This window comes from Paroedura picta, chromosome 6 (assembly GCF_049243985.1).
Source record: "Paroedura picta isolate Pp20150507F chromosome 6, Ppicta_v3.0, whole genome shotgun sequence".
In the NCBI taxonomy this organism is placed as follows: domain Eukaryota; kingdom Metazoa; phylum Chordata; class Lepidosauria; order Squamata; family Gekkonidae; genus Paroedura; species Paroedura picta.
In genome coordinates this window covers 64846720-64861559 of record NC_135374.1, presented here as the reverse complement: position 1 = coordinate 64861559, position 14840 = coordinate 64846720, and the positions used below count along the sequence as shown (strand labels likewise).

Here is a 14840-nt window from a genome sequence, read left to right as displayed (position 1 = left end):
CAACAAAAGTGCGTTTAGTCAAGGCTATGGTCTTCCCAGTTGCAATGTATGGCTGCGAAAGTTGGACCATAAGGAAGGCAGAGCGTCAAAGAATTGCTTTTGAACTCTGCTGCTGGAGAAGACTCTTGCGAGTCCCTTGGACTGCAAGGCGAACAAACCGGTCAGTCCTAGAGGAGATCAGCCCTGACTGCTCTTTAGAAGGCCAGATCCTGAAGATGAAACTCAAATACTTTGGCTACCTCATGAGAAGGAAGGACTCCCTGGAGAAGAGCCTAATGCTGGGAGCGATCGAGGGCAAAAGAAGAAGGGGGCGACAGAGAATGAGGTGGATGGATGGAGTCACTGAAGCAGTAGGTGCAAACTTGAATGGACTCCGGGGAATGGTAGAGGACAGGAAGGCCTGGAGGATCATTGTCCATGGGGTCGCGATGGATCGGACACAACTTTGCACATAACAACAACAAATACTTGCAATTTTTCTTAGGGAAGTTCAATGCATTTATACTTTTAAATTCCTTTATGAGGGAAAATCATATGATTGATATGCTAAGTTAAAATGATGCTGTTCAATCGGTAAGCCATTTAGGTTTGATAGAAAAGTAGATGTTACATATATTTGAATTTTCCCCCAGATGGTGCTGCCACACCTAAAGTTTTTTCAGCCTTTTTGTTTTAATAATTACATTTTATAATTATTGCTACCACAGATCTGTTGCATTGCTGCAATTGCATTTTCCTCGTGGGTGACATTCCGAGGTGGTTTGCCATTGCTTGTCTCTGGGTAGTAGTGACCCTGAACTTCTTTGGTGGTCTCCCATCCCAGTGTTGACCAAGGCCAACTCTGCTTAACTTTCTGAAGAAAACAACAGCTTCAGAAGGTGGACTTGATGGGATCCTATTCCTGAGCCCCTCCTCAGAGGCTCCATCCAAGATCTCCAGAATTTCTTAACCCTGGGTTGGCAACCCTTCCCTGAAAGTTTCCATCTTCGGGAGGCTGGAAAAGCCTTCCCCTGCTAGTTACTGGCCAGGGAATTTCCCATTGCTTGCTTCTCTTTCTCTCTCTTTCTCAATGTCTTTTTCCCCAATGATGGCCCAAAGTGGCTTTTACAAATGACTTTTAAAAAGAACTTACATTTTCCTCAAAAAACTACAATATGGTCACTGGAGAACAACCAAAAAAGAAGTGTAGGCGTGTGTTAGTGTGTGTGTGTCAGGGCGGGACCCTAGGAATGTGACCTGGGAGCCAAGGGGGCAGCAGCTTGAAAAAATTTGGGATTCACTGCTCTAAGGCATCCAAATAACCAGTTATTTGTTAGATAAGACTTGCAGCTCTTAGTCACAGTTACCTTTTTCACTTTGCATAAATAGGTGTGACTGCTATACCCTATAATCTGTCCTTTACTTTAGTGCTAATATGGCTAACATTTTGGCAATATGATTCTAACTTTTCTCATTTGTATTAGACCTAATTTTCTTGAAGTAGTGTTTTAAATTCCTTATTGATGGTGTTTTTAGTATGTTCTTAGAAAAAAGCAAAAATATACTTTTTTCTGTTTCGGTTCAAAAAATATATTTCTTTTCTTTACAGAATGCTGCCTTTTTGTATGGCCTTGGCTTGGTCTACTTCCATTACAATGCATTTCAGTGGTAAGTGGAAAAGTACAGGAGATTTGAGTGGTGGCACTTGTGCCTTTACTAATTTCAAAGCTCCCTGCTTCCAATTTCTGTTTTTTTGTTTTTTTTCCAGGGGGGCATCATCTGGGCAGGGAATTGGGTTCACTGTGGGTGGGCAGTTAGTTGTGAATTTCCTGCATTCTGCAGGGGGTTGGATCTGGAGGCCCCTTCCAACTCTATGGTTCTACGATTCTAATGTAATGTGATAAAGTTAGGTACTCACGTACCACAGCACAGCATAATCCCAAAGTGTGGGAGTTAGCGGTATAAAGGGCGGTATACTCCCTTACATTTTTTTTTACTGAAGTGGATGATACCAACACCTCTCCCAGGGGATGTTGTTAGTTCAGGGTATCTGTAAATAATGTGAGGGAAAGGACAAGCATGTACTGTATTTGCCGGCATATAAGACGACCCCCCAACATTTTCACTCAAAATAGAGTTTGTTACATTACATTACAGTACTATGGGCCACTATGGGCAGCTATGTCTATCCCAACTGAAGTGCACCTGGCATATAGGACGACCCCCCCCCACTTGGAGGCATGTTTTTCAGGGGGGGGGGGAAGTAGTCTTATACGCCAGCAAATACAGTACTCTGCAAGTCATTATGTACATATTAGTGAAGAAAGAACAGATTCAGTATATCTGAAAATCCAGTTCTTTTTTTTTTTTAGGGCCACATCACAAATCACTGGAATAGTAGAGGACAAACAATACATAAGAACAGTGGCTAGTTTCTTGTTTCTTGTGTCTCCAGCCTTCATATTCCCAATGCCACTCAGCCATCCCTGAGCATTCCCTAATACTACTTATTTATTTATTTTCTTATATTTATATACTGCCCTCCCTCATGCCTCAGGGGAAAACATATGCATAAGTTCAGTATAATTCATAACAATGTAAAATGAAGCAGCAGTAAGAAACCTGATTATAATAACATGACAGTAACTGGTGGTAACAACATTAATATACTAACAGTGATCCCATGATTGGTCAGAGTTCAGTTGATGGGAAGGGGTTCTTGGGAGCCCAGTAGATGATGCTGGTTCGGTTGACCTCAATCAAATGCCTAGAGGGAGAGCTCTGTTTTGCAGGCCTTGTGAAATTGTACTAGTTCCAACAGGACCCTGATTTCTTCTGGGAGCTCATTCTACTAGGTAAGAGTCAGAACAGAAAAAGCTCTGGTCCTGGTTGAGGTCACATGTGCTTCCTTATGGCCAGGGGTCATTAGCCAGTTGAACATGGTGGAACATAGAGCCCTTTATGGGGGGGGGGGTAAAGACAGCGAGATACTGGGCCCAGTCACCTTAGATTAGTGGTCCCCAAACTTTTTCAGGCTGGGGACCGGTGGCAGCAGGGAGGGCGATTGCCCGGTCGCGCACAGCGCAATGTGCATGTGCGGCCTGGCTGAAAATGTGTGTGCGCGGCCCTGCTTCTCCTCCCCCCCCCCACAGTAAGAAGCTTGCCGGGCCGCAAGCTTGCGGCCCGGGAAGTTTCTTACTGCGGGGAGCGGGAGCCGCGGCCCAATGCCAGGGTCTTCTCAGGCTGGCTCCGGGCCATGGCCCGGTAGCTGGGGACCACCACCTTAGACCATGGAGAGGGAGCTAGGTAGCCAATGACCGAAGCTGGTTCGGAGTTGCCGAAATCCTGACTCCTTCAGGTATCCAGGCTGCATCTTTCCTGCCAACCCCAATAATGCCCTTTTCTTCCCACCACCACCCAGGGAAAAAATGATGGTTCAGAAGTAGTCAAATAGGGAACTTCCCCCACAGTCATTGATGTGCAGCTCAGGCACCCTCCTTCCTGCCCAGATTTCTCCCCTGCTACATTCCAGAGGTGTACTTTTAAGGACCAAGCTGGTTGTCATCTGCATGTTGATGACATCCCAGTCCAAACCACTGCACCAGCTGGGCAAGAGAGCATATAAAGATACTAAATAAGATTTGGGAGATGACAACTCCCTGTGGGATTCCACATGTGAGCTGGTGGTGACTTGATTGTCTCTCTCCAATTGTTACTCTTTGTCCATGACCCCGTCCTTTCCACCATTTTCCCCAGAAAGACTAAGTGCATGACAGGTCAGTATTTGGTGGGTTCTTGTGGATCCAGAGATGGTTTTATTCAGCAGCAGCCATACCACTGCCTCTTTCAGCCTCTCCAGGAATTCTCCCGTTGAGAGGGAGAATGGGGGCGTGGGTACTCTCTCATATCAGTTGTTTTAATTAACCATGATGGGCAGGGGCCTAACAGGCACGTGGTCGACCAGGCTGAATTTAGCATCCTGTTCATCTGAAGTCTCACTCAGTATTCTCTTGAGAGGCGACCAAGGGGCCCCTTGTTTACTTTCTGTATCTAAGGTTGAAGGGAGGTCATAGCGTAGTGCCAACATTTTGTCTGCAAAGTAGCTCACTAATGCTTTACAGCTAATTTCTGATTGTCTATTGTTTTGGTGCCCTTTCTCCAGGGCAGTGAGTGTCTGAACTATCCTAAACAATTGTGCCGAGCATGAGATTGCAGACACGATCGAAGTCGAGTAAAAGTTGTCTTTTACTGACTTCACTGCCATGTCATAGGCTTTCATGTACATTCTATCAGATGTTCTCGAAGCTTCATCATGAGTCTTCCTCATGAACAAATATATTACATGCACCAATTAAATTTCTAGAAGTCACAACAGTCTGGTTCCTGGGATTTGTAATGCCCTAAGAAGTAGGGCAATTTTCAAGAATCTTGATCTAAGTTGTAACTAAAGAATGTTTTTCACTAGGGTTGGGTGCTTCGGCCTCCAAAGTAGCCGTTTGCGCCTGACGCAGCCACTGCCACAGTGTAGGGGGGTGGGGCGGCACCGGCGTGCCTATTGGCACACACACACAAGTGTAGAGCTCTGATACCTGATTTGGATCCACCCCAAAGTTTCAAGATATATGGCAATGTAAAAAGAGATACAAATGTTGACCTTTTACAATGTTTTTATTCATTTGCTAGTACTATTAAATATTATAGCAAATGCACAAATTATATTCTGAATGGAAAAAATAGCATTACTTTATGAAAGTCTCAACAATGGGTTCAGATTTTAATGAACTATTTTCAAGATCATTATGCTCCAGTTACAAAATACGTGGGCCACAACTGAAGTGTTTCTTGTTCATCAATTCTTTAGTTGATATTAGTTTATCAAATGCAATATATGAGTCAATCAAATAACAATTTTTCAGAGCACTTTTTTTGGTTCATGGGCATTGGTGTATAAATGTTGTTTTCTTCAGTAACTTACTTTGCAGACTACTTAAAATAGCCTAACAAACATTTCAATCTCTTTTTCCCTCCTCAGGGCAATTAAAGCATTTCGGGAGGTGCTTTATGTTGATCCCAGCTTTTGCCGAGCAAAGGAAATTCATTTACGACTTGGGCTTATGTTCAAAGTGAACACAGATTTTGAGTCTAGTTTAAAGGTAGGAGTTTAAATGTTGTAATGATAACCCAGCATATTCATCATTTGCATGTGCTTCATTTTTCACTATAACAGAATGTATGAATTTGCTTCACTGTAATTTTTTGTTTGTTTGTTTGGGACTGTAGTGGAATGAGTTCAAGATTAGGTACAAAATTCTAGGATCTGTCCTGCAAACTCTGCAGGAAAATAAAGAGTTTTGACAGCCTGTCTCTCACAGGTATGTGGAACACATACCTGCTCTGGGGCTGTTTGGTCCCTCCCTCCCTCACACACACTCTCCACTCTCTTCCCTCTAGCTTCCTTGACCATCTTCCTGGTCCCTCCTCTCTTCCTCTCAGACAGAGACACACAGACATTCCTTCCCCTATCCCCCTTTTCTTAATTACCTGTCATGGCAGGAGTTTCTGGGCCTTCTCCAGCTGTACAGGTGGCACCCAGATAGCTGTGCAGCTTGCGCGTTGACCTCAGCAGTATTACGGGCATTGCCCTGCCCCCAGTGGTCACACAGATTGTGGGGTGACCCTAGCCAGGTTCAGGGGCAGTGCCTCACCCCACAGTGGTCCCGCGGGTTGCGGGGCAGCCACCAGCAGCTTTAGGGGCTCCACCTCCACCTCTTCCAGCTTTGTAGTTGGTGCCCTGTCCATGGCCTCAGCTTCCTCTGTTGGCCACCTCCCCATGGCTTCTGGTGTGCTCCCAGGGGCAGGCCTATAGATGTCATATCCGTACCAATTTCCGTCCCAGGGGGTGTGCTGGAAGATGTGTTCCACATGAACAAATAGAATGTTTTTAGTTCACCCCATAGAGATATGACTATAAAACTATATTTCTGAAGCCTGGACCTTATCTTACCCTGAATACTTACTGCACAGATATAAAGCCTGGCTCACTATGATAACTATGTTAGTCATATGTCTGACTCTTGGTAATCCTATTGGTCAATATTTTTCAATCGTGTACTGCTTCTGTTAGTTGTATAATGCTCTGGCCGGTATCCAGTTCAATCATATCTAACTAGAATTGATTTAAGCTTGTGCTTGATGTAGCTACTTTCGCTGCCTTCCCTAAATGCTCTAAAAGGGCAACAATATGTAGGACTCTGACTTGGATAGCCAGGCTAGCCCAATATTAGGCGTTAAGCGGGGTCAGCCTAGCCCACCAAAGAATATCAGAGTTGTGACATGACAGAAGGCAATGGCAACCACTTTTGAACATCTCTTGCCTTGAAAACCTCACAGGGTTGCCGTTCATCAGAGAAAAGCTTGACAGCAAAAAAGAAAAGAGAGAGAAAAGCAGGACACAAAAGAGCAGGATAGAGGCTTTAATACCATGTGTTTTTAGCCACGAGATGATCTGGGAGCTGCATTCCATTTAGCCAGTATGAGAAATCTCACCTTCTTGAGACAGCTGCAGCTTGTATTTAGCAGTTCAGTTCTTGAAGGAACTATTTTCTCTGGACTTGTTGTAGACTCTTTAATGGTAGCAGTCATAGTGGTAAGAACACCAGGGAGAGAGAGGTTTGTCAAGTCATCTCCCGTGACCATTTCACTATGAAGAAATATGATCCTGCAATACTTCTAAACATCCTACCTTGGGAAACAATTTGGTTGAATGATAAAGAATGGATTTTTAAAAATAAAGAATTAAATAATTACCCCATTATTTTCTACTTGGAGAAACCTTGTTTGAATCTCTTTAGGCCAGAATTTGTGAGTGTGTAAGGTGAATATCAAGGGTTTAAAAACACTAACCTGAAGGTTAGCACTGGCTGACTTTAGGTTTATATTATAAAAGTAATATTTAGCATATATTGGTAAAAGAATAAAGCATAAAAGACTTTTATAGCATTTTTCCGGCAATAAAGTATCGTAGTGGGTTCCTTTTGAAAACCATTTATGGTCCCTGTGCAATCGCAAATTGAGAACTAACTATTCATGTCCAAGCACATTTCCCCCCTTACATATGTATGGGTGGTGAATATGGAACAGCCCATTAGCAACATCATCAATTAAATCTCTGCTTCTATATGGAAGCTTGCTAGAAGACGTTTAACCAGTGGAGAACAAAAGCCTTTGTTGCTTACATCAGTGGTCCCCAACCCCTGGTCCGGAGACCGGGACCAGTCTATGGATCAGTCGGTACCGGCCGCGGCTCCTCCTTGTCCTACTCCCTGGCTGCTGCCTCAGGGGCTGCCCTGCCACTCTGCTGCCGGCTCACCTTTGGTGCTCTCCAGCAGCCACCATGGCTGGGGCTCCCTCTAAGCATGGCACTGCACAGCTGCTGCTGGCAGCACCACCAAGCGGGTGGCGGGAAGTCAGGGGTGCTGGCGGGAACGCAAGTGGAACAGGGACTCTGGCAGCGGTGACGTCCCTTGGCAAAAGACTACCCTCCCGGGCCTCAGTAAATTGGCAAGAGTTGACCAATCCCCGGTGATAAAAAGATTGGGGTCCACTGACTTACATTATTTAGTTTTCACTGATCCATATAAATTCATCAGTCAGGTGCCAAAATAACAATCTGGAATTATTAATGGATTTGAGGGAGATATTTAAAATCATAGAATCATAGAGTTGGAAGGGGCCATACAGGCCATCTAGTCCAACCCCCTGTTCTACGCAGGATCAGCCCTAAGCATCCTAAAGCATCCAAGAAAAGTGTGCATCCAACCTTTGCTTGAAGATTTATTATCATTTTAACACCAAAGTTTAATGAAAATGATTATTTTTTCATTTAGTTATTTGTTTCTTTAATATCCCAATGCACATTTGAATCCTGTCCTCAAAATCTCGGCCATGGTAAAATTTATTTATTTATTTATGTTAAAATTATAGGATCCTAGAATTGGAAGGAACCTCCAGGGTCATCTAGTCCCAACCCCCTCGAGAATGAAATAAATTTACAACTACCAGCCCACCCACAGTGATCCCAATTCCATGCCCAGATAATTCCCCATCCCCCAAAAAACCAGAATACCTGACCAGTCTGGCCTGGAGGAAATTAACCTCCTGACCGTGAAGTGGTGGTCAGCATTTCCTTGGGCATGCAAGGAAGTGCTACAAGAGCCAAGCATGGCTCAGCATTTCTAAGTATGGGCTATCTAGCATTTACTTAAAACTTCCAAAGAAGGAAAACCCACCACCTCCTGAGGAATCCTATTCCACTAAGGAACTGCTCTAACTGTGAGGAACTTCTTCCAGATGTTTAGCTGAAATTTCTTTTGAATTAATTTCATCCCATTGGTTCTGGTCTTCAACTAGGATTCTAGGATAGGCCCAGGTTTTAGACTGCTTGCTTTAAGCCATTCCATTACTACCTGCAAATACTGGGCCAATGCAATTGGTGGGGCATCTGGTTGGTCGTCCATCAGGAGATTGAACTGGGTTTCATCCGTTTATTGATGATACACAGGCCCAAAGTTCCCAACTAGATAGGCAAGAGGACACAGAAGGATATTAAATAAAGTTGGGGAGAGAATAGCACACTGCAGAACTCCACAAGGAAGTTGGTAGTTGTGTGATTGATCCTCACCAATTGCAACCCTTTGATCTTGACCACAAGAAAGGAGGTAGCACATTGTAAGCCAGTCTCTTGGATTCTTGTGTAATCCAGGCGGCAAACAAGAGGTTCATGGTTTATTATGTCAAATGCTGCTGTATAATCAAGCAACACTAGCAGCGCTGACCAGCCTTGGATCATCTGTTGTCGGATATCATTCATCATGGTGACCAGTCCCATTGCAACCCCATGGTCAGGGCAGAAGCCCAACTGGAATGGATATTTTAGTTTCTTTCAGTATTTCATTGCGCAATTAATAATTACTTGTGTTCCACAAAATTATTGCCCGGACATTTTTACTATAGTTATAGGAGTGAAATATTGCAGTATGAGAAGAACATTTGGTCTGTTTGTACTTATGTAGACCAGATTTGTTTCATTCATATTAGATAAACAAAGTGCCTTGTTCACCTTATTTTCATTTAGATTTTTCTGTTTTGATTATGCATGAGGGGGTAAAAGAGGGTATTTGTGCCTTACAATCCTTTATTTTAAAAAAAGAGGATGAATTCTGATTTTGAAGAACTCTAGAGAGTAAACTAATTAGTTTATTTAGCAGCATGCGTTGTACATCCTCTCACCCTTGCCTTCAGCATGCCTGTCAGATGGAGTCTTGGCTGTCTGCCAGCACTTTGATTACGCAAGGCTTTCCATGTCCTAGTTATTGAAACAAAAGGCTGTTTCAGGATCAGGCATCACACCTAGGTCACATCATTAGAAAAACTATCTCTGAGAGTTAAACTCAGCTGGGATAAGACTTGTATTGTGGTAAGTTCATTTAAAAATTGTTGTGTTTGTAAGGTTTTGTAAAAATATAATGCAGCCTTCTTAAATTATCTTTGGGAAACTGGGAAATAAAATTCCAGAGCCTCCATGTAGCAAAGTGTCTGGAAAGTATTCTGAATAACTGCTAATGGTGTTGTTGAAGTATCGTTAAATGAAGTTGAAGAATTATAGAATAACTGAGAATTAGAGAATACTAGCCCTGAGCAGATTGTAAAACATGTGCACCTCATAGAGATTGTTTGTCTACATATGGGAATGTTTGTGTCTTTGATGCCCAAGCACTGCAGATTCATTATCTGTAAAGGTCACATGAGCAACTTTTGTTACAATTGTATCAGCAGTCAAATCCTTTGACAAAAAAGTATTTCCTAATTAAATGTGAGATCTTAGTTTCTTACAAATCAAACTATGTTATCTTTGGCTGCTATGCTGTTGGTTGCTATGTGATATCTTACCATTTTGTAGTATTCTGATTCGTTAGTTAAATCCTCCTACTCATTATTTGAGTTTCTGTGGATGAATGTCTACCTTGAGGAGTTGTGTATCATCTCTATACTGCTGTTGCCTCTCCTGCATAATAACTATTTCACACAGCAGTAGCCAGCTTCAGTGCTGCAATATTTGTAGGAGGTGCAGATGTTTGCTAGCTTTGGTTTGCTGCAGTGATTAGAAGCTGGATGTTTAATAGGGTGTTTTTGTAGCTTATAATGCTGGAAATAATAGATATTTGGTTACATTTTGACAAAGAATTTTTGTTCATTTTTATTATTAAATACCTCAGAAGAAGAATCCATTCTAAATTCAGCTGACTTTCCAGGATTGTTCTACATATATATGATGATTCATTTGCATATGTGTACCCAGACAAATATGGATGTTTTATTAATAGTATTACCCACATTCATATCTTTGGTTGGCTGCATAATTTTATCATGTGCTATATAAAAAGATTTTGGAGAACATTTATGTTTTGTAATTCTTGTTGTTTTGGGACTTTGGAATTATATGCAGCAATATGGTGTGGTAAGACTGGCTATAATTAATAGAATATTCTTGTTAAAATGAGTTTGTGCATTTTATTAGTATCTCTGACTATAGAAATATTAAAGTTCCATTTTTAATTCTGATTGTTATCTAAATGTTTAGTAACACTAGTATGACTGATCCTTTCATTGGCAAGATTAAAAGTTTATATATGTATTTTTTAAATGCAGTCTTGTTAGAAATTCATTTTTAGTGTTGCAATTGTAACCAAGGAATGAAGCTGTTAGTGCATGAACTATTTTGTTTTTGTGAGTGTCGAAATACATTAATTGTTGTAGCACCTTTAAAAAAAAATCTCAGTTTGCATTTTTGTACATTGCCTTGATAGATCATCATGTTAATAATTTTAATGAAAACTTGTAAAATACCTGATAGTAGTGTTTCATTTATATGACAGAAGTATGGGTTTGCGTACTATATAAAACATTAGCATGTTAGAATTCTGATGGAGTAAGTGAATATCAGTTACTTACTCTGAACCTTAAATTATGTTTGCATGTAATTAGTTGCTCCTGCTTTTCCACTGACATGTTTTGAAGATGGCTACGTATCATTGGCTGTTATTGCACTAGTAATGTTAGGTATTGGTGTCTAGTTTTATTATTGAGAATACTAATGATATGATGATATGTTGTAACATTTTAAAACGTCTAAAAATCTAAATATTTCTGTGGTTATAAAAAGTATAATCTGGAACTATCTCCTTAATTAATGTGATCTTTAGAGTAATTTGTGTGTTTCCAAAGCTTGTTTATTAAACCAAGCTGTGTTGTGAGCATGCTGGGAAAGACTTCCCATCTTCCTTAAGTGCGTGAGGTTTCCCCCTTTCTATACCACAAACTATTTCTGTGGTTTTAGATATTTATCAACTGCATAGGTCAAACTTGGTATACGTAAGCATTACTGTTTATTTAAGATATTCAAATTTGGCACATTTTAGGACATGTGATACCCCATTAGGGGATGAAACTTCAGCAATTATGGGAACCCTCCTCCACTGGTATTTATAAAATTAGCATGTAATGCAAATTCTAGGTTCAGCCCCTCCCTAAGAGTAGTTAGTGAGAAAAAAATGAGGGGGTGGGAGATGACCTTGCCCATTATAGCAGGAAGATAAAAAACAGAGGAGACTTGGAAGTAGAGCAGTTGAGAAACTACAGTTACGGATTACCGGAAGACATGTAGAAAGCTTAAGTGCTGAGGTGAAAAGAGAGTTCTATCTGAGGGGAACTATAAAACAGCTGCTTGGAACAGTCTGGAAGCAATAAATTTGTAACCAAAGGATCCCTGTTGTTGGACAGTTCCAAAGTTTAGTGGAAGTTGAGGAAGACGAAATGAGTTTGTAGAAGCCCCCAACTGAAACTTGGGTATCTGCCCCTCCCCCTGCAGTACACTATATATAATAATTAACTCCCACCAATTTGGGAAACCCTTTCCTTGAGGATTTGTTCTTATAAATGTGTCTTGGTTTCATTAAGCTTGTGGGCTACATGTCTAAGGGAAAGGAAGCCACACACACACAATTTAACAACGATCCTGTGGAGAATCCATATTCATCCTGTTCTCCAGCAGTTGCACTGGTTGCTGGTTGAGTTCTGAATCAGATTTAAGGTGTAGTCTAGGACCCAAATGCCTTAGTGTATATGCCCCCCCCAAGAGCACTTCAATTATCAAATTCCAATTTGCTGTTGGTCCCCAGCCCCATAGAAGTGTGCCTGACGTCAACCGAAAAGGCCCTGTCTGCCGCTTGGTAGAATGAGCTGCCAGAGGAGATCTGGTCCCTTATGGCAGTGGTCCTCAACCCCCTGTCCGGGGACAGGTACCGGGCCGTGGATCCTCCTCCTCCTCCCTGGCTGCTGCCTCGGGGGCTGCCCTGCCACTCTGCCGCCGGCTCACCTTTGGTGCTTTCTGGCAGCCACCATGGCTGGGGCTCCCCCTCGGCATGGCACTACGCAGCTGCTGCTAGCAGCGCCCCCCAGTGGGCAGCAGGAAGTCAGGGGCACCGGCGGGAAAGCAAGTGGAGCAGTGGCTCAGGCGGCGGCAAGTCCCTCGGCAAAAGACTACCCCCCCCCGGGCCTCAGTAAAATTGGCAAGCATTGACTGGTCCCCAGTGATTAAAAAAGTTGGGGACCACTGCCTTATGGAACTCCCAAAGTTCTCAAGAGCCTGTAAAATGGTGCTTTTCTACCAGGCATTTAGTTGAGGCTAGGGGCTACACTCTTATGATTAAATCCCCCCCCCCAGCCTAAATCACTCTCTCTGGGCTTGCCCAGACTGTATCCCATCTGAGTTGGGATGGAACTGGGAATGCCATCTCTTGTGATCCCTGGTTCCTGGGGATACATTTGGGTTTTAAGAATTATATTGTATTGGGATTAGGATTTTTATCTATTATAAGCTGCCTCAAGACCATTTTGGAGAGAGGAAGCCTAGAAACTCAACAAATACATAAAATAAATAAAAATATAGGATATAAATTAATGGTGACAGAGAGTGAGTGTGATATTGTTTGAGCCCAAATCCCAACGATGTGATTGAGGGCTGATTATTAAAGGAGTCTGGGCTACTCTGTCTGTGAATGTATATCAGTTACTTACGACTCCCTGTGGATTTTGAAAGAGACAAGAATGTTGACGAGTATGACATCTTGACTATGACTATGTATAACCCATAACCTGAAGCAGAGAGGTTGTAGAGGGTGGTAGGTACTCTGCGTGATTGGACAAGGGGCTTCGCATAACCCCTTTCTCTTTCAATCTTACACATTTCAGAAAACCAGAATACAATATATTCTGTTCTTTATTTCAGTTGCCTTTGGGGGTTTTTTATTTTTGAACTAGTGGGCAACATAAACAAGATATAACTGATATAGCTTCAGATTCTATTTTATTTTCCACATTTTTTCATTTCTGTCATGCTTCTCTTTGTATAGAGCTGGCATCAGTTCAAATAACTGATTTAGAAAGATTATTAATTTGCTACAGATTATCTGCTTTAACTGCAGTTAACTTCAGTCACTTGATGCACACTAGATCATAATACTTTGCTGTCTTTAAAAATCATTTTAATATATGTGTGATAGCTTTCAAATGGAGGAGCAAACTTCTATTTTTTTAATTACTGAGATGATTTCTCTGTTCTATTTTGCAGCATTTTCAGTTAGCTTTGATTGACTGCAATCCTTGCACTTTGTCTAATGCTGAAAGTAAGTAGTTGACAAGAGCTTGTTATATTTGTATTTTGTTACATTTTTTTGTTTAAGCATCTGTACCAGCTCTTTCTACCAATATTGGCAGCAAAGGTAGCAACGTATAGAATAATTTCAAAGCAAAATAATTAATTTTTAAAAGATTTAAATTAGGATACAAGTAACACAATTTGGAAGCCAGTCGGACCAAATTTGCAAAAGATCATCCAATAAATTCCATGGCTATATGTATGCAACCACAGTTTTTGGAGGTTTTGGGGGAAATAAATGAATATAGGAGTGGTTTCTGGTTCCAGTCTGAGTGAGTGGATGCATGAAATGGTGCTCCATTTGGGGCAATTTAATTTAAATCTGGACGTTCATGAGTGTTTGAGTCTGGAACCATTTGAAACTTTTTTTGTGTGTAAAGGATAGGTCCATCTGTTGTCTGAGAGGAAACCCTTTCCTTCTATATGGCATTGCCAATTTAGTGTATATACAGAAAGACATAGGGTTATAAATAGATGCATATATACAACTTCATACTTATTCCCCTTGAACTTTACTGTTGTTTATATCTTTCTTACTTTTGCAGTTCGGTTTCACATTGCCCACTTGTATGAAACCCAGGTAAGTGTTAAGCACATTTTGGTTGTTAAATCTAATTTGGTATGAAATCTTGACAGTAAGGCTGAGTTGACAAGAGTGATTTTTATGCAGTATTCGTTGTCCTTTTCACAGCAACATTTTGATTGCTTTGAAAATGGTACCACAGGTCATTTATTCAAAAAGTATTTCCCTGGTTGTAATGGGCTATATTTGTCTTCTCTGGTGTCAGCACATAACCAACTCTGGTGAACTCCATCTACTCAGTGATCCATGATTGGCTGAGATCACTCTGGATAGATGAAACAAACTCTAAAAAGGTTTTCCCCTCTTGGAAAACCTCTGCCAAAGTAAGAATAGGATGGTAGAAATAAGACAGCAAACAGGATTTTTTAAACATTAAAAATTCTCTGTTTTATTGCTAGGTTGACCATCAGTTTTTCACAATGAAAATCAAAATGAGTCAATATTCAGTACAGCTCCATACAGCAAGGAAACCATAACCCTATTTTCCTTTATATGGAAACAGGG

General features: G+C 41.5%; 1 protein-coding gene across 4 annotated transcripts in view; it reads left to right on the top strand.

Annotated features, from left to right (window-relative positions):
* KDM6A (lysine demethylase 6A) overlaps nucleotides 1-14840 on the top strand; it is a 177149-nt gene that overhangs the window by 79593 nt on the left and 82716 nt on the right. For all 4 annotated transcript variants that reach the window (XM_077342853.1, XM_077342850.1, XM_077342852.1 and 1 more), the window contains exons 5-8: nucleotides 1589-1647; nucleotides 5012-5132; nucleotides 13667-13721; nucleotides 14299-14333. In XM_077342853.1, coding sequence (XP_077198968.1) covers nucleotides 1589-1647; nucleotides 5012-5132; nucleotides 13667-13721; nucleotides 14299-14333 — 270 coding nt within the window. The remainder of the gene's footprint in view (nucleotides 1-1588; nucleotides 1648-5011; nucleotides 5133-13666; nucleotides 13722-14298; nucleotides 14334-14840) is intronic.